Here is a 26693-nt window from a genome sequence, read left to right on the forward strand (position 1 = left end):
CATAAAGCTGTGAATTAACCAAATGCACGATTGAAAGAGGATCCAAGGGGAAGATGAGTATTAAAGAATGTTTGAAACACAGGCGATGTTGTGTGCTCATGAGCAGGGACTGGGCAACACCGATTGTTATTGTCATGACTCGTGGTTAAGGTCAAGGTTTCCATAGCAACAGGGACCAATGAGGTTGCAGTGATAATGGTATGAATAATTCATCACATGGAAGGATTATGAACGAGTTCCAAAACACCTCATGCTGTGCGACTGTATGGGTGCCAGTTTGTGAATGTATACAAAATGTATGTTTCTACCCATAACTTCATCATTTATCATGATCCTAGAGAGACATTGCATAGCAACTCCAGGTGAGGCGTTGCCATTTCTGTCACATTCTCTAATTAGCATCATAGTGACATTGAGTTGTCATGGAAATGCTCATTTGCGTTTTTATCATTTCATTCCGTAGTGTTTCTGAAGGTGACTTAGATAGAATGTCTTGGGAGTGTGTTTGCACAAAATGAGATGCTTAATTAGTCATTGTATATTAAATGTGCTCTAATTACGTATCTATTAATTTACCGTTTTCAAGAGATAATGTTGAATAGGGAAATTAATTAACTAATTCATCATCCTCACCAAGTCATAAGCATAATTGATTAGGCTGTGATCAGCAAGTATGAATAATAATATCATTTATGCGTAATGAATAACTTCATAAGCATGTTTAGTAGAATAAGACTGTTTTAAGGTCAAATAAGCAGCACACACACACTTACAGGTTGTTTATTTCACTGTTTTGTGATATTTTCCTGCATTGTAAATTTCTCTCACTTTCTGTCTGTCTCTACTCCCCCATCGCTTGTCTCACACTCTGAGAAGGCTGCCATCTGGACTGCTTTCATTTAACACACACACACACACACACATACAGACACACACATGTGGAGATTAATATATCAAGCCATAGACATTTGATAGAAATATCACCCAGAATGTAATGCATAGCTTTGATTTTGATTAGGATTGTCAGTGTGTTTGTAATTTGTGGTTGCGCGGCTCACAACCAGCTGTGATTAAACAGTTTTGCTTGAGTTTAATGAATGGAAATGCTACCTGCTGGCTTCAACTGAGAGAAATCCCCTCTGTGACTGATCCACATCTCACTTTGACCTTAGACCTCGATGTGAACATGGTGGGAAAGTATTTTATACCTGCTAATTAGGGTTCTGCTTCAAAGCAAAAAATCACATTTGAAAAGTCAACTGCATGTGTGTGTTTATTTTTAAATTTTGTACATTTTCAACATTAAATACTTATTAACATATTATATTTTCAGCATTTCCAGTATTTCTGACATTTGGTGCATTTCTAGAAATACTAAATTATATTAATGATCAACGTTTGACATAATTTGTATATTCAAATGTCTCAGTTTGGCCAAATTAATTCAACATTTTTCCTTACAATTATAATGATTAAAACTGATCAAAACTGTTTTCTGTTTTCCCTTTCAGAGCTCCTGGGTGCTGCTAAGAAAGTGAATGTGAATTTCCAGGACACAGACGGGTGAGGTTCATTTGTACTCATGCGCTTTCAATTAGAGATCAGCTGATGTGGACTATTCCGTGGCTATTGCCTGTATTAAGGTCAACAGGAAACTGCATTTGCAACTTAATGTGACATATTTCCAGGTGACACAGATCAGGGCTTTATATTATTTAACAATTGGATTGTGAATTGTATTTAACCAAATGACTGTTCGGTGGTTGGAGGAAAGGAGTTGAAAACTAAGAGTGCTGACGTCAGTACCATACCGTCTGTTTTCATTTCATGGTTAAATTATCTGCTTGACAGTCGGCTATGATGTTGAATGAACTTTTGTACTGTATGAATTTTTAAAAGATTCCTACAGTGCAGAATACTGGTGTGTTTTTACTAGAATGCTACGGTGTATTGGAGTAAGAGAGAGTGTGAGTGTGTGTGTGTACACACGTGGCTTGGAGCTCTGGCAGAGAAATATCTCTTACTCATGGAAGTAGGTCATAGCCTCCTGCTCAGTTAGGCAGTGAGGGATCGGAGTGAAGTGTTGAGTGCAGTGAAGTCCGATTAGGGATTCTCTAAAAAGTTACACTGGAGGCTGAAAGCACTTGGGCTGGAAATTAGATATTAGGATTAGGGTATTATGAGGAGATATAGGCTGTTTTAAAGAGGATTTAGACCATATGATAAGAAAGGCCTAGTGATTACTAGACCCGCACAGATACACCTAAAGATGTTTTGCAGAATAATAGTGCATGCCATTCAGTCCCAGTTGCTACATTCAAGTTCTGCACATCATGTTGTTTTCCTTATTTATTTGGATTTTAAATACATGTTGAATACATGTTGTTCAACAGAAAATCTTTATATTTTTGGTCTTTATGGTTCAGCTACATGTTAGAATGTTATATGGTGACTGAGGGCAGTTGCAATACACAAAATTTCAGGCCACCACTCGTCTCGCACTAAAAAAAATGCTGTGATGGTTTGAGATGTCAAAATCAAAAGATTTTTGTCTTCTGCTGCCTGAATGTCTGTTGTCTTGAATCCATAGTAATATCTATCTAATATCTTGGTTGCTGGTTAGATGTTAACATGAATGACAGATGCTAGCTGACAGCTACCATACCAGATTTTATCATGGCTTTAGGGTTTTGAGCAATTGTATCTCTGCTTACATTATGAAATAAAAATGTATAACTGAATAAAAAAAAAATTAAAAAAATTAAATGTGCAATGATTATTATTTCATCAAAATATCACGCTTGTAGAGTGCTTTGATGCAACAGCATATCAATATATTTTATTAAAAAAGGATTTAACTTATTTTAGATACCTATAATGTAGGTCCCACTTTTATTCAGTATTTCTAAAGTCTAAAAGATTTAGACAATTTAAGACATTTGTATAAATATTTGTTGTAATTTGGCATAATTATATCTTAGTTAAAATTACGACTTAAGCATTTGCAATTCTAAGATACTATAAATAAGAGTTCTTTTCATAATTTTGACAGATCATAATAGTCATGTTTTTTAATTTTTTTTTATCTCATGACATTCTGTGTTATAATTGGCAAGAATGGGCTTCAATACATATTTGACTTACTGTACAGTGGATTCATTTAATTTCTAAAAATTGTACCCAATAACAATGATTATTACCACAATGAAATGTGGCATTATGTTCTGGACAGTAAACCAGTTACTTTCACAATGAGACTTTCCATATTTAAATCTATTCCACAGGTTTCCCTCCAGAAACTTATACAGATTCTAAATGTCAGTAGAAATGGTTAATGCATTATGTGTTTGTGTGCTTTTGTTTTATAGGTTATCTGCCCTGCATCATGCTGCTCTTAATGGAAACGTGGAGGTGATTTCACTGTTGCTTGAGTCACAAGCTGTCGTAGACATCAAAGACCAGAACGGTACAAACACACAGCACCACACACACATACAGATGTATTTATTGAGTCCAGTTAGTTATAACTGTCTCATATGTAAGTATATGTAAAGCACAGATTAATCAATTATCAAAACCCTTTTTCTGAAGGGATGCGGCCCTTACATTACGCTGCTTGGCAGGGCAAGTGTGAGCCCATGAAAATGCTGCTCAAGGCGGGGTCATCAGTCAACAGCCAATCAGATGAGGGACAGATCCCTTTACACCTCTCATCACAGCATGGCCATTATGAAGGAGTGAGTACACACACACACACACACACACACAATTAGACTCATGATGTACACACACACATACTCACCGTACTGCACTGTTTGTGTTTGCAGAGCGAGATGCTGATCCAACATCAGTCGAACCCCTGCCTCAGAGACCACGCTGGGAAAACCCCTCTAGACTTGGCCTGTGAATTTGGACGAGTCACGGTCAGTTACGCTGTGTTTGTGCGAGTCTGTCTGCGTGTATGCGGGGGTTTGTGATAGATAGATGAGAAACGGTGCTCCCCTGTGGGATTGTGGGAACTACACCTCTTCTCACGTTCTCAGCCAAATGCAGGAAACCCCTTATTCACTCACAGCCCGGTTTTCATTGCTTCCATATGAGCACAAGAGATTGTCATAGCAGTTTTTTTTTAAGGGATGATCCCTCCAAATAGTATTATTCTGTCACCATTTGCTCAGCCTCAAATCTTTCTCTCTTCCATGGAACATGACAGGGGAATTTTTAAAATGGTACTGGATGCTATTTCACAATATTAATAGAGCCAAAAATGTGTGCACTATACCAAAATCATCTGAAGTCATATGATAGCTTTATGTGAAAAGACAGAGCTAGATTTAATAACTGACTCTAAATAAGGGTTCTTTATTGGCATCTATGGTTTCACGAAGAGCTTTTTATTCCATCCATGGAATCTTTCCACTGCAAAAAAACGTTCTTCATTTTATTAAATATATTTTTTTCACACTGAGAAAAATGCTTTTGGCATTACAGCAAAAACTCCCTTCTGGAACCTTTACTTTGTGTAATTCACTGATGATCTTCACCAGTTAACTATTGTAACTGAATCACTGAATTCCCATTTGGGAATGGGATTCGATTCTACTTAAAAGAATGATTCATTTGTGAATGAATCACTGCTTTTCATGTGAACACAATAAGGAGAGCTAGGGAAGTTGTCTGCATCCATCGAAAATGGTTTAAAATTCAGTCTATTCCTCACTTAAATCTATCAGCTTTAAGGATCTTGCCCTATATATGAATTTATGAGTGTATGATACTTTAATGGTGTTTCTGCATCCGTCTGAAGCATGAAAGCCTTGTTTTGTGTTCTATAAGAAATACATTTCTGGGTATGGAGGGTGAGTCATTGAGGGAACTATTGCTAACTTTTCATGTTTGTTTTATTGACATACTGTTTTATTTGTCATATTAAAATTAAATCATTTCTTGTTCTTAAAAAATGTAGATATTTTTTGTGTGAAAGTTGCCGTATATGATGTTCTGTTTTGATAACTTCCAGCCAGACTCAGATATTGAATTATATCTCCAAAAACATGTCAGCAAACCGAATGTCAGCTTATCCGAACACTCAAAGTGACTGACAGGTAAAAGTGACTCAAAGTCTTCTGATTGGCTAAACAATAGCGATCGAATCCCTTTTTGCTGTTGACAGAGCTTAAAGCTGTCAGAGAGACAGGTGTGATTTGTCATGGTGATATCTGTCAGGTAGTAGGACTTTTATTGCATGCTATTCCATAAAAACATTTACAACACCAGTAACTGACAAAACATTTTGAACAGCATAAAATAAAAAGCTTTTATATATAGTAGAATATATGGTGCACTTTTATAGGTAAAATTCTGTTCAACAAATTCATTATTTTCCACATAATGGATTGATTTTGTGGGCAGCAGTGCCAGCGTTTAATCAAAACCTTTTCCTGCACATATATTTAAGTGAAAACCATCTGATTTACTGTGGCTATCTAGGTGGTTATTAAATAGAACATTTTTTTGGACATATAAATATTTATATACATCCCTTCAGTCTACTTTTTGTTCTGAGACATTCATAAGGATTTTGGTATAACAATTGTGTATTTACTGTATATACAGTTTTTATCTTTAAACATCAACCTAAACAGGGACTACAGATGAAAATGAGCTATCTTGGCTAAATATGGCACATTTTACATTGCTAGTGTGTATTATTAATCTGTATCATTCCTGATCAAAGGCACGATTCACCCAAAATTTGAATCTGTCATAATGTACTCATCATCAGTTCGTTCCATTGCTGTCTGAATTTTTTATCTGCTGAACACAAAATAATATATTTTGAAGAATATTGGATACCAGATTGCTTTCTGGTCCCCATTAACTTCCATATCATTTTTTTCCCCCATAATATGGAAGACAGTGGAGACCAGCAACTATTTGACTACCAAAATATATTATTTTATGTTCAGCAGAAAAATTTTTTTTTTTTGAAATGACATGGGGGTGAGTAAATGATGACAGAATTAAACATTTTGGGTGAACTCTCTCTTTAAATATCTAAAGAATGAAAGAATGAATATATAGCAGATCAAACAGGAATGGCACACCTGTGTAAGCTGTGTTTGTTCAGTATGTATGTATATTTTCTGTGTGTTTTACAGCTGGTGCAGCTGCTCCTGAACAGTAACATGTGTGCTGCTATGTTAGAACCGAAGCCCTCTGATCCTAACGGCATCAGTCCTCTCCATTTGGCGGCAAAGAATGGACATATCGAGATCATCAAGTAGGTTCTCACTGCATTTTGCCCTTTTGCACTTTATTGCTACACATATGCACCACTAAGTCATCATTAATGTTACATCTTACCAATAAGGTTATGTGCATACAACCTATTTCTGACTCATATTTTACACCAAAACCCAAAGGAGAAAAAACAGGAAATATATGCTCATAATTCTGGTTAAATTCTAATTTAGTTTGTGGCATTACCTTTAGGTCATGATAATTAAACACATTCCCTCCCGAAAGTCTTTTTAATGTGAAAATAAATATTATTTATATTGTATTTTAGTATGTATTTATTATAGCAGAATTTGTTGTATTGCCTTTATATTGGTTTTAATTACAATTATTTGATTAAAAATCATTTTTACAATCTTGAAAGATTTTGTGAAATGATTCACAATTTGGACCCAAAGGACTTCTGTATATGAACATAATTGTATGTAGTATATACACTACAATTAAAAAAGCCTGGGGTCAGTGTCTAATTCAGTAAGACTCATTCAGATCATTAAAGAATCATTCATTTGTTCTGTTTCAAACTTTCATCACTTTCTCTTCATCAAAGATTTCTGAAAATAAAATTTTTTTTCTCCAAAATGATTTCCACAAAAAAATAATTAATACTATGTCATTATTATTACTGTTTGTAGGCTTAAGAGACAGCTTTTAAAAACCCTAAAATATCTTAAACTTATTACTGGAACAATAATGGATGTAAAATCTCATCAAAATTTTTTTTTTTTTTATGAGGAATTATAGTTTTATTATTGCTTTCATTTCAATTCTTTACAATGGGACAGACATTGACGCTGCAAAATCCTGACACAGCATTTAGCTCACTGACACAAAACTGCATGACTGATGTGCTAAGACAGGTCAGGAGCAAAGGGATCGGGGATGATGAGAGAAATGAAAGGCACTGTGGATTGTCTGATCAGTCCCCGGAGGCTTCATTCATTAGATCCGCACACACACATTCAAAGCTCGTGTCCTCGTTTTTCCCTTTGATGGACAGTGCCATCACTGCTCAGTGACGCACAACGTTAATTAGTGATTTCATCACTCCACGCACATATTAGGTTGTTTATGGATCGATGTGAATGTGTGTTTGGTTGGATGGGTGGAAAGACATATTTTAGACTGCAACTTGATAATTACTTATTAAGTTTTTATTTTAAACATTAAAAAATGTTTATTAGAATTACTGTAGAACTATTCTTTTTATGTATCGATCAATAAACTTTGCACTGTTTAGAATAGTGTTGTGGAATAAGTCTTTTAGTGTGTTTAAATATGTTTGTATGAAGTTTTCTTGTGTGTATGTGTTCAGGTTACTGATCCAGGCTGGTATAGATATAAACCGACAGACGAAATCAGGCACAGCGTTGCATGAAGCTGCTCTCTGCGGGAAAACCGAGGCTGTGCGACTGCTGCTGGATGTGAGTAATTCATTTGACTGCTTGCCAACAGTATGCATTCATTTTTTAAATATACACTGCCATTCAAAGGCTTGGAGTTGGTACGATTTTTTTATGTTTATTGAAGGATGTCTTTTAGGCTCACCAAGCATTCTTTTGATAAAAGTACTATTATTTTTTATAGGTTTTAAAATGTAATTTTTTCTTCTGAAGAATTTTCAGCATCATTGCTCTAGTCTTTAGTGTCACATAATCCTTCAGAAATCATTCTAATATGTGGATTTATTTCTTAAGAAAGATTTCTTATCAATGTTGAAAACAGTTACTGCTTAATATTGTCTGTGTAAACCATAATACATTTTGTGTAAACCATAATACGGAACGTAGAATTCTTGATAAATTTTTATTGTTACATTTTTTTTTTTTGTTCATTTTAGTTTAAGAGTTTATGTATGTTCACATATATGAATGTGTGTGCTCCTTAGCATGTCTGTATCTACAGAGTAACAACTATGTGCCAAGTGAATGTGTTTTCTATCTCTTCAGAGTGGTATCAGTGCTGGGGTGAGGAACACATTCTGTCAGACAGCGCTGGATATTGTTAACCAGTTCACCACTACCCAAGCCAGCAAGGAAATCAAACAGATGCTGAGAGGTACAATAGGGGAACGTTTCTGAAAACACAGTTGCACAAGGAAATGTCCAAGGCTCTCTAAATTCTCTGGTATCTGTGTGTGTGTGTTCCTGCATACAGATGCATCGGCTGCCATGCAAGTGAGGGCTCTGAAGGATTACTGCAACAATTACGACCTGACAAGCCTCAATATTAAAGCAGGCGACATCATCACGGTAAAGAAGCAATTCTTGAACTGTAACATTGTAATGTAGCAAGGTGTGTATTTCTGAATTTTAATTAAACTTTACACCCAGGGATGGCATGAATATTTTTTTTAAGATGAACAAGGCACTTTTTTAAAACTCTGTAGTGAAAAACAAAGATAATGTGTGTGTGTGTGTTTGTATATATATATATATATATATATATATATATATATATATATATATATATATATATATATATTTAAATCAGTAAGATTTGTTTTTGAAAGACATTAATACTTTTATTCAGCGAAGACGCATTACATTTACCAAAAGTAACAGTAAAGACATTTCTGATGTTATAAAATATTTCTATTTCAAATAAATGCTGCCCTTTTGAACATTTGAATGCTACAAATAAATAAATAAACCAACAAACAAGACCAATGTAGTAATGAGGAAAAGGAGCATTTTACCACTGAAATGATTTTAGTTTTGTCACATGGAACAGTGCATGTACCGTATGTCTCAGTGGTTTTCTACTGCAGGCTCGTTCTGGAACATTTCTGTTTGGTCCTCAGGTCTTGGAGCAGCATTCTGATGGACGATGGAAGGGCTGTATCCACGACAACCGAACAGGAAATGACCGTGTGGGTTACTTTCCGTCCAACATGGTGGAAGTCATCAAAAGGGCAGGTGTGCCATTGCATCACCGCATGACCCTCCTAGGATGTCATGTGACACATATGCACATTACATTAAGGTCAATCTGAAGCTCATCTACCTGGCACATAGACAAATGTCTGTGTGTGCATGTGTGTATGTGTGTGCATTTGTTTGAATTATTTTTAGTTGCATAAATTTCTGCATACATGAGTGTTTATGTATTCATTTTCAAGTGTGTGTATGTGTGTGTGTGTGTGTGTTAGGGATGGACAATTTGTTTATTTCATCCACTTGAGTAATTAAATAAAATAAGTAAGTAGATATATCAAGATTCAAGAGGCATTAATTTATAATTTGCATAGTTAACACTGGGGAAAACTGGATATTGAAATGCTTGTGATGAGGCTCAGACATACATTGACAATAACAGGACTATACATAAACAGATATAGACGTACATGGAGGGGCACAGAGATATTGAGTGACTTCAGTGATCATAGGCAGAGCAATAAACACAGAGAGAGCATTAAATACAAATAAGTGGTAGTAACATTTACAATAAGGGTAGACAGTGTTAAGAGTTATAAGTAGTCCTGAGGTACTGATATAAGAATATTGGGGTAGAGCAGCGTCCATATATCAACTAAGTACTAAGGTAGCAGACATCACTATTGGAAAAATATGAGAATAAACACGCTGACATGCTGATAAATGGCACTGCAAATTATGCAGCTTGCTGAAGAGAGAAAGTGATCAAATGAAACAAATCCCATTGACTTACACTTCATAAAAAATATGAATTTAAGTATAAATTATATAAAGTATATTTTAAAACATATAATTTTATTCATACTTTTATGTTTTAGTAGTAGTAAAAAAAAAAAAAACACATAGCAATGCATTAAATAAAACCACAAAGAATAATTTAGCAACCACATAGCAACACTTTAAAATCATCATAAAAACATATAACAATAAATAGATAAATAGTTGAGATGTTTTGAAAAAGTAAACAAAATGAAATCTATATAAGAAGAATCTTATATTTTTATAGTTGATCATTCATTGTTGTCTGTATTTCAAATTGTGTATTCATGCCAGTAGTAGATGTGTGTGGAGGTGTGGGTGGTCCTTCATTTGCTCTATATCCAACTGTCCTGTCCTTTATCACCAGTCAAGTGATTCTAATTAGAAGTGTCAGCTTGAAAAGATGAAAGAGGGAGTGACAAACCGGGCAGATGAGAGTGGCTCATCTGTCTGTTACTGTTCGGTCATCTCTGAGTCCACCTGTACCATCGTTTCATGCCCCCATTTATTTTTCTTCAACTCACATCAGTGAATTCTCACTATTGCACATTCACACACATGCAAACAGGTTTTCACACATTAATACATGCAAATCAGTGGCGGCTGCTGCTGCTTCTTGAAAGTGAAGAAACATCACTTATCAGTGTCAGAATATATATTCAGATTTATTTTATTTTACTTTCTATTCCAGTGTCCGTAATTTGTTATGCATACTTCTCAAACAACTATTTATACAATGCTATGGATTGTGCCTTTGAGACTGTGTTGGGCTGGTTGGGATCCAGTCCATATAAGAGAAGCTGGGCTTCTAAGGAATACCTACAGTTTCTGCAATTAAAAAGTAGGGCTGCACAATTAATCTTAATAAAAAAAAAGTCTAAATGTAATTCTAAATGGTTGCAATTTATTAAAGTAAATATATGCGCTGTAGGTTTCAAAGTGAAGCATGGCACTGTGTTTATATATGCGTAAGCAGCTTATAATCCATTTTTTAGTTTCTCGGCTCAGTTTGCAGTAAATCCTGATCTACAGGATTATAAGTTCTATAAGTTTGGGTCGCTTACTGTGCATTTGGGCAATATGAGCCAACCATATTTCCAAACTTGTAATGAGCTGATTAAGAAAAACGAATCGTCTGCAGTTTACCACCAAAAAATTCAGCACATTTACACATTTTATCGCCAAATTACTATTTTTTACAGAGAACTATTAAAATAGTAATATATCTTAATTTAAAATTAATAAGATGACTATTACTACTACTAATAATTATTATTATTATTTATTTTTTATATTTATATAATTACACAATTTCTGGCCAAACTGTGCAGTTCCTCTTGTCAGATGAACATTGATATTTGCACTGTTAAAATCCGTACAGATATGTGCCATAGACTCCCAGTGGGGCTCTTTGGGATACGCGATCACAAAATTAATTGCTGGGTTTTAGATTACACTTTTTCTTCAATGTTGAAATATGCCAGAATTGAAATATAACACTTCCCGATCCCCATTATCTTCCTTTTTCATGCATGAAAATGTAGTCTGCATGCATAGCACATAGATCAGTTATAAATATGTTTTGGGGTTTTTTTTTGGTGGGAATGCATTGCAATATACTGTATGTTGTGGAAATAGTATACATGAGTATATATTTTTTTATTATTATTATTTTGTTTTCTTTATTAACTTAAGTGTACATAAGTTCATTTTCACCTTGCATGTTAACTTACAGGGTAAAGTTAAGCTCAACAATAGAGTTAGACATTTTTGCTTGAACATGTTTTGTTTTGTGTTTCCTTTCCTGTTTTTTCCTTGTTGTTTGTTGTTGTTTGTGTTTTTTGGTGTTGCCGTTCTGTTGCACCCAGGTCCCTCAACCCAACATTATCTTAAGATACAGATCCGTCCGCCAGCAATTGGTTCAGTTATCATGGTGAACGGTGACTCCTCCCACATTTTTTCTCTGCCCCTCACTCCCCCTCCCCCTCCTACCCAGCCCCTTACCCATCAGCCCCTCTTCACCTCATTTGGCTATAATATGCCTACCTGCAGCACATTTGGGTATGAACCAGCCTCCTCCTGCTCAGAGGAGCCACAAAAAGAGACAGGTATAAACACAAACATGACACCGTCAGAAAAATACGCACATTTACCCATTTACATTTATCATGAGTGTATCATATCATACACCTGCCATTTTTTACCCTTTGTAAACTACATGAGCATAATAAAATGCATCGAACAGATGTGAATCTGAATGTCTTTGGAAAACTTGGATGTAAAAAATTTGAGATAGATGAGTGAATCTGACTTAACCTAAGAAGAACATTTTCAGGTCATATTTCACCTCAAGAAAAAAGTTCATATAAGAAAATATCTTATTTTTTAACCATTGTTACATTATTTTTATGTCAGTTAAGCAAATTTCTCCCCAGTTCTCTTCACCATATAGTGCAAAAATTTTCAGAATGTGAAAATACATCTATTATTCAGGTTACACAGGTGCATCTAAATCATTTTTATTATTATTATTTATTCTTTTTTTGTAATTTAATTTAAAAAGCTAATTTCTTATATTTTAGATTCATTGCACAAAAACTTCAATATTTTAAAATATTGAGTTTCAACTTTCTGTTTAGGAAAACTTAAAATTCAGTATTTCAAAAAATGTGAATATTCCATTTTAAGCTTGATTAATTTTGAGTTTAAATACTGGGTATCTCTTGGGCTAGTTTAGAACATGCAACCATAATTATGGGAAAGACTTGTCTAGAAGATGATCATCGACACCCTTCACAAGGAGGGTAAGCCACAGAAGGTCATTGCTGAAAGGGCTGGCTGTTCACAGAGTGCTGCATTAAAATATATTCATAGAAAGTTGACTGCAAGGAAAAAGTGTGGTAGGAAAAGGTGCACAAGAAACAGGGATTACCACAACCTTGGGAAGATTGTCAGGAAAAGCCGATTCGAGAACTTGGGAGAGTTTCACGAGGAGTGGACTGAAGCCGGAGTCAGAGCATCAAGAGTCCCCACACTCAGACGTCTTCGGGAAAAGAGCTACAGCTGTCACATTCCTAGAACCAAGCCACTCCTGAACCAGAAAAAAACCTCAGAAGCATTTCACCTGGGATAAGGAGAAAAAGAACTGTACTGTTGCTCAGTGGTCCACAGTCCTCTTTTCAGATGAAAGTAAATTTAGCATTTCATTTGGCAATCAAGGTCTGGAGTCTGGAAGAAGACTGAAGAGGCACAGAATCCAAGCTGCTTGAAGTCCAGTGTGATATTTCTGAAGTCAGTGATGATTTGGGGTGTCATGACGTCTGCTGGTGTTGGTTCATTGTGTTTTATCAAGTTCAAAGTCAATGCAGCAATCTAGCAGGAGATTTTGGAGCACTTTATGCTTCCATCTGCTGACAAGCTTTATGGAGATGCTGATTTCATTTTGCAGCAGGACTTTAGCACCTGCCCACAGGGCCAGTGGTTTGCTGACCATGATATTACTGTGCTTGATTGGCCAGCCAACTCACCTGAACCTCACAGAGAAACTTTGGGGTATTGTGAAGAGGAAGATAAGTGACATCGGACAAACAATACAGAGGAGATGAAGGCTGCTATCAAAACAACTTGGGTTTCAATAACACCTCAGCAGTGCCACAGGCTGATCGCCTCCATGCTACGCTGCACTGAAGCAGTAATTCATACAAACGGAATCCCAACCAAGTATTGAGTTCATAATTAAACATGCTTTGGAGATCTGGGAACATTTCTGTCTTGTAAATCTTGTAAATCCATGATATTCTAATTATTTGAGATGCTCCTGTATATCATATACACTACTGTCACTAAGATTTAATAATAATAATATTAATAATAATAATAATAATAATAATAATAATAATAATAATTTTATTTGGTGATGAGAAACTGGTGACAGTTTTTTGTTTCAGTACTAGACATACAATTTCACAGCTAAATGGAGTTTTCTAATTATGTAAGGGGTCTGAATATTTTTTTGCATGAAAATGTATTTGAAAACATAACATATATTTTCAACAGCAAAGCACCCAGATTACTGACAGATTGCTACAGTCCATTTAAACTGCCCTAAAAGATCCCTTTGCTATCTGCTCCCTCGTTGTGCATCTGTGGTTGCCAATTAGGAGTTTGCAAAGTAATGTTTTTATTCTTACATCACTGTGTTTGTGTGTATCTGATATTTTTCAGGCTCAAGAGGATCCGTTTCCAGCCCTCATGGTTCTCCGACCCTTAGCGGCCAGCAGAGTGGCGCTAATGAGGACATTTGGGTACTGAGGAAACCTTTAGCTGGTAAAAACACCGTTTTTTATTGGACAGCTGATGTGACATGCTATGTGTTATATTGTTCATTTTATGTTTACAGCTTTTATTAAGGTATCATATTAACCAAGAGACTACATGGAATATTTATGCTTTTTAAATATACATTACCTTCAAAAGATCTTCATCTTTTTATGTTTTTGACATTATACTCACCATGACTGCATTTATTTAATCAAGTAAAACGTAATATTGGAAAATATATATATTTTTTTTATTTTGATATATGAAATGTAATTTATACCTGATTGTATTTTTTTTATTCTATTCTTTCACCAAAAAATAAAAAAATAAATAAAATAAAATAAACAATACCAATTGTTCTTATAACAAGATTTAGTTCCAAACCTGTTTTTATTTAATTATTTTTAATGTATGACCTTTTTCATACATACAATTATAAAAATAAAAAAAAGCAGATAAAAGTAGTCCATATAAGACAATATTTCAACTCTGAAGCCATACCATACCATAACATGAAAGGATATAAAAAAAAAAAATCACTGAAAATAGAAAAAAATCTTGACATTCAATTACATTGTTTCACGAGTTGTCGCAACACATATTTGGATTCGAATGCTCGTCAATCTCGTGATACATTGTGACAGCAATATGGAAAAATGTTTTAATGCAACCCTAAATGACATCTGATTGTTACAACAGAGGATGATCTAAAACCTTATACATTCATATAAATTCAAACATGGTCATGTTATCTGTCAGCAAACCAAACACATGCTAAACTACTAAATGTGTCTTTTGATTCTATAATGTTTTTCTTTAAAGCAGTTAAAGCAAACTTATGCACAAACATGGAAATACTCAACAGATCTTTCTTTCTTGCATGGTAACTTGTGTCTGCCAGCAGGGGGCAGTGTTGGCAGTATGGGCAGCACAGGCAGTCTGACCAGTGGACGTTCATCTACTAGCGGACAAAGCAGTAATGCCAACGCTCACCTCACCAACTCCCCTGTGCCCGTGCCAACCACCCCCACGCACTCACCCGGGGTGAACACGCTTGGCCTCAACGTCCCGGGACTGCATGCTCAGGCCGAGGGTGTGAAGGTGCGGCGCACACAAAGCCCAATGATGCACACATAGACAGATGAGTCTGTCTTTCTCTTTATTTCTCACATTACTGATCATGTGTGTGTGCATTTGTGTGTGTGTGTGTTTTAGCTGTTGGCCACGGTGCTGTCCCAGTCAGCCAAAGCAAAAGAACATCTTATGGACCAATCTCAGTCTTTAGATCCTAATTCAGGTATTGTGATACATATATACCAGTATTGTCAGGAACTTTGTTTTTCTCAGGACATTATAGTAACTTTTGTACATGGAATGGTGTCCAGGTTGTTTTTAGGGGATGACAAAACTATCTATCTATCTATCTATCATCCATATTTCTCATTTGTACACATCTTCTATGTCCATACTCATAAACCCATACTACTATTTATTCATAATAAGTAAAAATATAAAATGTTATCTTTTTACATTTTATTTTACTTTCTTTTTTTCCCCCATAGTGTCTCCAGAGTGCATCCAGAATGCATCTGCTGTCCCACGTCAGCAAAGGAAGAAACCTTTTGTGGATCCACTGCTGCAGAGGAAAGATGAAGCTTCAGCTGAGAGCAAGGCAAGTGTGTGTTTGTGTGTGTGTGTGTGTGTGCTCTTGTTTTTGTGACATATCAGGACACAACTCTGTATAATGACATGGATATGACACAGGTATTACAACGAGAGGGTGACTTATGAGGACATAACCCATGTCCCCGTTTTTCAAAACGCTTATAAATCAATCTTACATAATGAGTTTTTTTTTAAGTAAAAATGCACAAAGTTTCCTGTGAGGGTTAGGGTTAGGTGTAGGGTTGGTGAAGGCCGATAGAATATACAGTTTGTACAGTATAAAAACCATTACACCTATGGGATGTCAACAAACGTGTGTGTGTGTGGTGGACCAGATTTGTTTATGTGAATCATTATGTAATTAATAAAGTAAAACATAAGGTTATACACTTTAAAACACACTCTACTCTCCAGAAGTTTGGTGTTTGTTTGATTTTTTTTTTTTTTACGTTTTTAGAAGTCTTCAATGCTCAGCAAAGCATTGATAAAAAAAAAAAAAACTATATTGTGAAATATTTTTAGAACTGACTGTTTTCTAGTCATTATATTTTAAAGTGTCATTTATTCCTGTGATGAAAAAGCTGAACTTTTGTCTTCAGTTCTCCAGTCTTTAGTGTCACATGATCCCTAAGAAATAATTCTAATGTGCTGATTATTTGATTATTGTTATCAATGCGGTAAAAATTTTTTTTTGCTGCTTAGTGTTTTTCTAAAAAGAAGTGATGCTTTTTCAGGATTCTTTCACCAATAGAAAGGTCAAAAGAACATTAATTTGAAATAGAAATATATAACATTAACATTATATATGTCTTTACTCACACTTTTGGTCAATTTACTGCATCTCTGTTGAATAAAGTTATTAATTTATTTTAAAAAATATATACTGACCCCAGTTATTTGAAAGATTGTGTGAATTATAATAAATATAATTTATTTTTAGTCAAAGCTGTTGCTGTGTTAGTAAATAGGTGCCATCATAGTATCAGATTAAAATACCATAGTACCTTGATGTATTACATTGATAAATGATAACTATATTCATATGTTAGCATATATATCAAGGTATTTTAAAGAATACATCCCACAGTAAAACCACAGTATTGCCATAATACTTTTTGGTTAGTGAAGATTTTAAAGAAGTTGTTATTTGCTGCCACACAGTGGTTATAGTGTATACTGCTTGACACACTTTAAAACATTTCTGGACTTGGAATCATGAATCTGTCAAAGGAACGTCTGAATTATTGATGCATTTCTTTTTTCCCTGCCGTGTATGTGTGTGTGTTTTAGAGCTCAGAGGCTGTTGTTGAATGGCTCACTAGTGCACAGCTGCAGTTCTACACAACAAACTTTCTCACTGCTGGTTATGACCTGCAGACCATAAGCAGAATGACACCAGAGGTAATGCAAACACACAAAGCTCAGATAAGTGCTGTCAATCATCATTCATTGTGTCTGTGAAAGCATTAAATACATGTGATGCAAAGTCTCTTGAAGTTTTAAAATTATGTATTCTTTATTCTGTTAAGACAGAATACATGTTGCATTATGTCACTATATATGCATACTGACCCCAAAAATATTTTGAGACTTTCAACACAAAATATCATTATATCATTCCAATAATTTAGAGAGTGACTTAAGTGCCCTTTTTATTTTTGGGTCCACTATATATATATATATATATATATATATATACACAGTGGGGATCGAAAGTTTGGGCACCCCTTGCAGAATCTGTGAAAATGCGAGTAATTTTCAAAAAATAAGAGAGATCATACTAAATGCATGTTATTTTTTATTTAGTACTGTCCTGAGTAAGATATTGTACATAAAATATTTTAACATTTATTCCAGAAGACAAAATAAATGCAGAAATTATTAAAATAACCCCACTCAAAAGTTTGGGAACCCTTGGTTCTTAGTACTGTGTTCTGTTACCTGATGATCCTCGGCTGTTTTTCTGTTTTGTGATGGTTGTGCATGAGTCCCTTGTTTGTTCTGAACAGTTAAACTGAGCAGCGTTCTTCAGAAAAATCTTTAAGGTCCTGCAGATTCTTCAGTTTTCCAGCATCTTTGCATATTTGAACACTTTCCAGCAGGGACTTTATGATTTTGAGATACACCTTATCACACTCAGGACATTTGAGGGAATCAAACACAACTATTTAAAAAGATTCAAACATTCACTGATGCTCCAGAAGGAAACAAGATGCATTAATTTTTGGAATTTGAAGATCAAGCTAATTGTACTTAATTTGTGTACCGGGAAACATACAACTATCTTCTGTTGCTTACGAAAGGCAGAACTAAATGGAAAAAAATTATATTTCAACAAAATAAGACAAATTTGGCCACCTTCATTGTGTTCAAAAGTTTTCACCCCCCAGCTCTTAATGCATATTGTTTCCTTCTGTTTATATAAGTTTTGAGATTTTATAAGCTGTGTGTGCACCCCACAGGACCTCACTGCTATTGGAGTGACAAAACCAGGGCACAGGAAGAAAATGCTTTCAGAAATCAGCAAAATAAACATCCCAGACTGGATACCTCAAGAGAAACCTGTAAGAGAAAAAAGTGGGGTTCCAGAAAATAAAATATAATCTGAAGGAAATTCAATAGAAAGATTAATTATTTTCAGAATATTGAGAATATTTTAGTCTATTTTTAAGTCTCTAATCAAATAGGTACATTTATAAAGTTATATGTAGAACATGATTATCAGGTCTTACATGAAATTTGTGATATTTTTTATATAAAGTTGTTTGCTGCTTATCCAGTATTTATATATACACATGTACAATTTTATGTGATGTGTAATGTGAACTTGCTGTTGCATGTTATAGTCAAATCTGGCTGAGTGGCTGTCTGCAATTGGTCTCAATCAATACTACCAGACATTGGTTCAAAATGGCTATGACAATATGGATTTCATTAGTGATATTACCCTGGAGGACCTAAAAGAGATCGGCATCACTAAACTAGGCATGTATACTACACATCCTTATGTTTACATTTAGAATGTATGCAGAAAAGACTTGCATGAATGATCACCAGTATATTGTGTTTTGGATAGAGGCATGTTAGTGCTGGTGTGCCCAACCAGTCTTCTTATCTAGCTTAACCAGCTAGACTTCCTTGATCAAGCAGCGTCATGAACTACATTTTGCTACTAAATGTCATGAATAATAGGAGTACATTTGAATAATCCAAAGCATAGATGTTGAATAAGTTGGATATCAGATGAATATCCTATGTGTCGTTTAGCCATACTGTCTATGATAGATTTTTATGTTCTCTACGTTCTTCTGTGGTGGTATGAGAATTTTCAAGACCTCTTTTATCAGCACCTGAATTAAACCATAATCAGGCCTGATTGCCAAAATCTTGGCATGACTCAAGGTACCAGGTGCCATTGATGCTGTTCTAATAATTCATGCTGGTCTTTTTAGCAGGGAAAAGCTTATAGACTGAACCTAACAGACAAAAAGAATAACTTTCCACCTCTGCCATTTCTTTCCCACCAAGGACACCAAAAGAAGTTGATGTTAGCTGTCAAACGACTGAGCGAATCTCCAGAAGCAGACATTGCCACCAAGGAGAGCCAGTTAGAAGAAAGCACAGATTCAAAACAATCATTAGAAACCAGCACAGAACAAGATGACAACTCTGTCCCCTCTGTTCGAACACATAAAAGAACAGAGGGACGTTCGGAGGGGCGTAGCTCTCCCCGGCACAGCATCCAAGGGCGGGGAATACAAAGAGCTAATGCCCCTCCTCCTCTGAAGAAACCTAGCTCAATTGAGAGTCCCACCCCAACACCTCCACACACCCCTACTAAAGGCAAAACTTCATCTTCTGCTTCAAATTCTCCTTCACATATTCCTTCCTCCCCATTAAAATCAAAGAGCAGGGCTAGAGGGCCTTGTGACTCTTCCCGTTCGCATGCTCATGCTCGTACTGTCCCCTTACTTTGTCTACCACCTGAAGGAGAAACCGAAGAGGGCAATAGTCAAACTCTGCCCCAGCCAAGACGCGGAAAGTCCATTGTTACTGATGCTGAGCATGACTTACCCATGCCAGACTCCTCTGTGAAATACGCCACACTTGGAGGACATAGGGTTACACCCAGCAGCTCGTCCAGAGCCTCTGGTGAAACTCTTGACATCAACAGTGTCAATCGCAGTCAGTCATTTGCTACAGCTCGGCCGCGCAGACGGACTCGTCCTCCAACTCCACCTAAACGTTCATGCTCTTCCATTTCCACTGGTAATCTGGCTGACGAGGCTGTAGCAGATGATGCAAGATCTAGTGATAATAGCGCTAACAATTTGCTACTCAATGTGACATACAGGGAGCGCAGACGTAGTGACTGTGGCATTGCCTCTGAAAAAACTTCATCTGGGGGCAGCGTAAGAGACATTGCTGCCATGCTTGAAATGTCCAATCTTGGAAGCAGTGGTAAAGGAAGTTGTTATCTGCAGGTAATTAAACAGTTTTAGGCATTGTTTTAAGCTACCATAGCTAATGCTCAGTGGTCCATTTCTTATTTTAATGAAGAAAAAAAAAGATCTTACAATGCAGTTAAAATCAATTCACAAATTATAATGTTCTGTAATTTTCTGATGGATACACCATGTAACCGGATAGACAAAGTAACTAGGAACTATGCAATGCATTTACATTTTGAATAGTGAGAACTGATGTCTAGCATGGTTTTGATGTTTTACTTGTTCCCCAGGCAAGCCATAACCTCCTGCGGCAGAACCGTGAAGTTCTGAACTCTGACGCAGATAGTCGCCGCCGCACAATCAGTGAATTTTATGACTCTCATAAACAGCCTGATGATGATGAACGAGAGGAGGAGATAAACCGAGTCATGCAGGACTCCGCACATCTTAGACCAGCACCCCGTGAAACCCAACCAGTTAAACAGGCCCCTGAACCTCGTCCACGTTCCATGATCACTCATTTGGAATCAGAAGTTTCCTCTCTGCCACAAGAGGAGTGGTCACGAATGGATGCCACAGCAACTTTGAGAAGACCACGACCACCACATCACTCAGAACATTTTAACTGGTCAGACACAAATACTATAAAGCGAAGACCTAAAGCATTGGCTCCACCACAGAGTAATGGCACTGATGGAAGTGGGACAGAGAACTTTCGGAGAAGGCCTGTATCAGAAACTTGTGTTGGAGATGGTGGTAGGGAGGAAGAACTGCATCATGATGGCTTTGGCTCTCTTCCCAGACAAATACTAAGACCACCAGTTTCACCTAAACCAGGAATGGGCCTTCGAAAACCAGATCCCCCAACCCCTACAAGGAGGGTTCCCTTACCTGGACCAGAAAGTCAACATAGCCCAGGTAACAATGCAATATAATAGATTGTTAATTTCTGATTTTTTTTCTCACCCTTTGTCCTGCAAACTGGTTTGTTTGTGGCAAACTAGCAAGTAATTATAAACCAGCATAGCAAGCAAAAATAGAAATTCATCCATGCATAAAGTTCTTGGGTATTTCTTCACAGTTGCTCAAGGAAACCAGATCTCTGCTTTTATCGCATATTTAAATAGCCAGATGCCAGACTCCTTCCTGATTTATGTTTAACATAGTAAAAAGACTTGATTTGAAATTATTTGGACAAGTTTAATATTATGTTTTTGTTTGTTTTGTTTGTTTGTTTGTTATATAGTGGAGGTTAAGAAAGTCCCACCTCCAGTATCTCCCAAGCCAAGTCCGCCTCCTACACTCCCCAAACCGGTAAAAATAAAACCAGTCCATACAATAGGAACTCCTTGCTCTCCTCAGGCAGATGTTCTCAGTCCATCCAGTGCCTCCTTCAGCCAAGCTCCATCTGAGCAACTGGAGCATCCACCACAGATTTTGAGTCCAGTCACCCCAAAACCAATGGATGGGAGCATGCTTTCCCCACGTGCAGCAACGTCTCCAGCTCAGAGCCCACAGACTCCTCAGACACCTCAAACTCCACAAACACCTTCTACACCAGGTTCAGGATCAGCTCCAGTGAAGCCCCCGAGGTCTTCCATGGCTGGTCTCTCAGTGGACATCCCAAGCCCTCTGGAAGTAGAACTGCCTGGAGTGGATGTGCAAAAGAAGCTAAGAGAAGTAGAGAAACAAAGAGAGGAAGATGACGGCAGGAGGGACGGAAGAGTAGAAGAAGTTGGAATTGCAAGAATGGAAAGGACAGGTCTGATACAGGTGGATCAAATGTTTCAAGGTGAACAAGGCCTGATTTCAGATACAGGGGAGGGAGCAGGACCGGTGGTAATGAGAAGGAGGAAGGTAGGTGTAGCCAGACAGACACAAGTAGAAGGTGAACCACATGACGGAGAAGAAAATACAAAGGGGGAAAGCCAAGGGTTACTGAAGGTTGCTGAAACAGGAGGACCTGCATCAGGAGACATGGTACAACTCAGAATGGAGGAGACCAGTGCATCCCTGGCTGCTGCTCTGGAAGTGGTGGAGGAGAAGATTAAGAAGGATGACAGGTACAAACACTAAACAAATCATTGTCTTCAAATCATCTGTATTCTGATGATAATACTTGTTAAAATCCCTTCCATTCTGTCTACTCTAGTTTCTCTTTCTTTACCTCTTCAGCTCCATTGTGGACAACAAGAGCACAGGCAACATTCTTGATGACATTGGCAGCATGTTTGATGATCTTGCGGATCAGTTGGAGGCCATGTTAGATTAAAAGCCCAAAGGTATACCAGATTCCACAGGGAGTGTGACACACTTAAGCTTCTTGAAGTTTCTCAGTGAGGACCACCAGGACGCCATCTCACCAGGATTGAAAAAATCAATAGGGCAAACAAATCATTTCCATTCTGACAAGTTTAAAAATCAAACTACAACTGAGAATCTCTATGAAAAAGTCTAATTGTTGACTGATGTTTTTCTCAAATCCCTTTCATTCTCCACCAGCCTTTCCTGTAGTGGCCAGAGTAGGTACTGCAAGTATGTATCCTGACCTGCTGTTATGCTGCTTCCAGAGATAAGCACAAAATTAAGAGAGACTATGTGACTAGCTTATATATATATAATTTGAGATTTGAGCAGAGAAATGCTAATATGTATGAGTGTGTGTGTATATGTGTGTACTACATGTTGGGTGAGAGTTGAATATTGATAAAAATTTCTCTTGATGGCAGTGGTAAGAGCACTAAAGGTAAGTCATTTCTCTTTTATGATGTTAGGAAGCTGTGTTGTTCTTTTCCACATCTCTGATGAGAGCTTGTCCACATTGTAAAGGGAAACTTTGAATTTCACCTTGTGGTCTTCAGCTGGAAAATTTACTAAACACTTGGTTTGGACTAAGTACATGAAGAGCACAACCCCATTTCTGATCCTGAAGATATTTAGACATTTCTGGACTATTTTGTCCAAGATTTCTTTGTTCCCTTGAAGTATAATGAAGAAAAGCTTTGGACTTGTAAAGGTATATTGTAATCTTTATGTATGTTATTATTGTTGTTGCTATTGTTGTTGTTGTTGTCAGTGTGTGTGAATGTTTGACTGTGTAGTGTAGTTCTTGCATTGACAAATCCCACCCTGCCCAAGTTATAATACATAGATATAGACAGAATTCAGACTAAGATACTGAAAAGAGTAGTGTATATATGACATATAGTTTATAGTTATCATTGATAGTCTAGAGTATGGAATGCATCAATATGGAATGCTACAGACACCTGCTCATTCCTAATGTGCTCTAATTAGTGTTTATGTGTGTTTGTTTGTGTGTTTGGAGGGGAGGTCAGTTTGAGAGTGAGAGAATTAGGAAGTGTATGTAAAGAGATGTTTGGCTTCTCTTACAAAAATGTGCCATGTTTTTGGGCATGATACCATGGTATTTTTGAAGTAGCTTGGATGATCATGTTAATTCTACTGTATGTGTATGGTAATCATACAGTACTGTTGTATTACCATCTGATACTATAGTACCACCACAGTATTTTAATTGTAAGGTTTGGGTGTGTGTTAATCTCTTGGACAGTGCAATTATTCCTGTTTTGTTATGCAAACAAAACAAAAAAAAAAAGCTTGCTGACAGGAGAAGTTGCATATTCTATACAAAGTGGCTAAAATTAGATAATATAAAACTATGTCATCACAAGATGTATAAGACTACAGAGCAATATTTTTTATCCATGCACCATGTTATTAATTTTAGCTTTATAAGTGATACTTTAAAACCAGACATCTGGGATACAACAGAATTGAACATTTTCGACAATCATGACAGTGTTGTCCTTGATTATGACCCTGCAAAGTCAATGGAAATAGATGTTGGAGTAAGAAATCTTTTACAGTGTAAAACTGTGTAATAATCATTGTTATGTTGTGTAAACATTCAAATGGCAAATGTGTTTGTCTGACCCTGGTGAAAAACAAATCATCAAAGACCTCTTCCATGTAAAAAGCATTGTGAATATGTGGAATTAATATAAATAAATTGTTATGAATATAATCACAGTTTTTTTTTAATATCAAGGAATGTTATTACACTTTTGAGGTAGTTTATAATATGCAGTTTTTAGCAGTTCTTCTTATACAGTAGTTATTGCCTATGTTGAATTAACACTGGTCCTTTATCATACGAATAAAAAAATATGATAAACAATGGGAGAATCACAATCAATAGAAATGGCATCAGGTAAGTTTGGACAATCAAGAATACTGTATGTCAAACAGCCATGAAATATTAGAACAACAACTCTCCATTGTTGCTGTATTTTGTTTGTTTCATCATCTTGAAACAATCCCATTCAAGAGGACACTTGATTCATGTATATAAGTGAGTATAGCAAAAAAAAAAAAAAAAAGGTCAACTTTCACATATTACCATCAAATTCCGGACTACCAGTAAAATGAATAAAAAATTATTCAGACACTTTGACCTGACATGCTTAATAATAATAATTATAATATTTTAAAGTGCGTGAATAAATCCAACCACCTCTATTGAGTTATGTTTCACTTTCCATTGTAACAACAATGGGTTGTACTTAATAATTAAATCAAATGATACATAGGGAATTTGAATAATTAATCAGAATATGATTAATATACATCTCATATGACAGTTACACTAAATTTTATTGAAGATGAAAAATAGCTCAATTGTCTATCCCAATAACTAATTGCAGGGCACTGTAATTTACTCATTAATATGTCAACATTCCATTCTTCATATCAATTATTGTGATATCTCTTACTGTAAATTACTGACCTATCAATTTTCAATAAAGTTATCACTTCTTATAATTCAAGGAAAAATATTCTCTGGCCATGAAAACATTATCCTATCATTATGATAAATTTAGTTTCTAAATTTAAAGCTTGTAGCTAAAGATCAGACATCTTAGTGACTCGTAATGTGAGTGGGGTGGAAGCCAAGGCAATCATGAATATATGGGTTTTTAATAATTGACTAATAATACATCAAGCTAAAAAATCACACAGAGTAAATATGCGTACGACAATATAGACAGTAAACTTTGTACAAAACATAACGGAATCCAAATAAGGGAGAGAAAGAGAGAGAGAGAGAAAGAGAGAGAGAGAGAGAGAAAGAGATCACAGAATGAGCTCAGGTAAGAAAATCACAGACAGTAAACTTTTGGAAGCAAACGATTCAAATCATAGACCAACTTTAAAGCAGCATTTAAATCTCCATAGAAAAATGATACTTGCAAAGTGTCCAGTGTGCGTGAGCGTGGTCTTTTTGTGCGCAGCTCTTTTAATACCAGCGTGCGCGTGGTCCTTTGTCTTCCGGCCCGGGGCTGCTGCGGAATCGCGCGGTATTTGAAAGGTTCAACAAACAATGTTCCAGAATTCGTCTTCCTTGTGTGGAGAGGCGAATAGTTGAATAAACTTAGTAAAGGAAAGAAAACAAAACAACGAAAACGAAAGCTTCCAAAGGAGCCATGAGAATGGCTCCTTTCAGTTCCTGTGCTGAGGGGGACGGCGATATGAGCGCGGCCCAAGGGAGCGATGAGGGTCGCAGTTGGTTAGCAGCGTGTGTGAAGGAAGAGAGAGGGCGGACCTTGTTCGGTCAGCTCTTATGGCTTGGGATGGTTCACGCCTCTGTTTGCATTCTTTTTGTAAGAGATAGCATTCCTGTCCTGTCTCCCAGTGGGATCATAAAGTTTTACGACCAGGTCAGGAGTAGAGTTACAGAAAACATGACTCTGTTTGAGAAAGTTAAAATGAGGAGAAACATTTCCAATTTATAAGCTAGTAAAATTATAATCCTCGCATAACAAGGATTTACCATTGTACGCACAACATATTCAAAATACATATTATTAAGGACTTACATAAAAAGCATAAAGAAAAGTCTTGTTTGCGTGTGTGTGCTTATGTGTGTGTGTGTGTGTGTGGGGGGGGGGGGTTATATCCCCTTTGAGGCTCGCCCACGTGACTCTGGAATTTCTTGTCGTAAATAACTGTCACTCAAGGCAGGATGTGGCCGACTTCAGGGCGGCCAAAATGGTCAATTATGTAAACAACGAAGGTCCTTGTTTACTCACGTTCTCGTCTTTGAGTGCAGAATGTGTTAGAGTCAGGATTCATTAATATAGAACAGATGGCTGAAATACCATCAGCTCATTAGTGTTACATCTCCCCCTTTTCCGTCGGATGAAGTCCCTGTTTGGACATCATCGGACGGCAATCATCA

The 26693-nt window shown here is 36.4% G+C and overlaps 1 protein-coding gene across 1 annotated transcript in view; it reads left to right on the forward strand.

Moving 5' to 3' along the window:
• The window catches only part of LOC113044552 (caskin-1), a 40309-nt gene extending 15879 nt beyond the window's left edge, over window positions 1–24430 (forward strand). Inside the window, exons 2-22 of the mRNA XM_026204634.1 lie at window positions 1512–1563; window positions 3369–3466; window positions 3592–3737; window positions 3828–3923; window positions 6162–6283; window positions 7616–7724; window positions 8250–8358; window positions 8458–8552; window positions 9104–9218; window positions 11864–12103; window positions 14220–14321; window positions 15217–15416; window positions 15531–15612; window positions 15878–15987; window positions 17271–17381; window positions 18443–18544; window positions 18827–18965; window positions 19509–20464; window positions 20722–21349; window positions 21678–22494; window positions 22607–24430. Coding sequence (XP_026060419.1) covers window positions 1512–1563; window positions 3369–3466; window positions 3592–3737; window positions 3828–3923; window positions 6162–6283; window positions 7616–7724; window positions 8250–8358; window positions 8458–8552; window positions 9104–9218; window positions 11864–12103; window positions 14220–14321; window positions 15217–15416; window positions 15531–15612; window positions 15878–15987; window positions 17271–17381; window positions 18443–18544; window positions 18827–18965; window positions 19509–20464; window positions 20722–21349; window positions 21678–22494; window positions 22607–22703 — 4526 coding nt within the window. The 3' untranslated portion in view covers window positions 22704–24430. The remainder of the gene's footprint in view (window positions 1–1511; window positions 1564–3368; window positions 3467–3591; window positions 3738–3827; window positions 3924–6161; window positions 6284–7615; window positions 7725–8249; window positions 8359–8457; window positions 8553–9103; window positions 9219–11863; window positions 12104–14219; window positions 14322–15216; window positions 15417–15530; window positions 15613–15877; window positions 15988–17270; window positions 17382–18442; window positions 18545–18826; window positions 18966–19508; window positions 20465–20721; window positions 21350–21677; window positions 22495–22606) is intronic.
• The last annotated feature ends 2263 nt before the right edge of the window (window positions 24431–26693 follow it).

The sequence above is a fragment of the Carassius auratus genome, chromosome 26, assembly GCF_003368295.1.
Source record: "Carassius auratus strain Wakin chromosome 26, ASM336829v1, whole genome shotgun sequence".
NCBI lineage: Eukaryota > Metazoa > Chordata > Actinopteri > Cypriniformes > Cyprinidae > Carassius > Carassius auratus.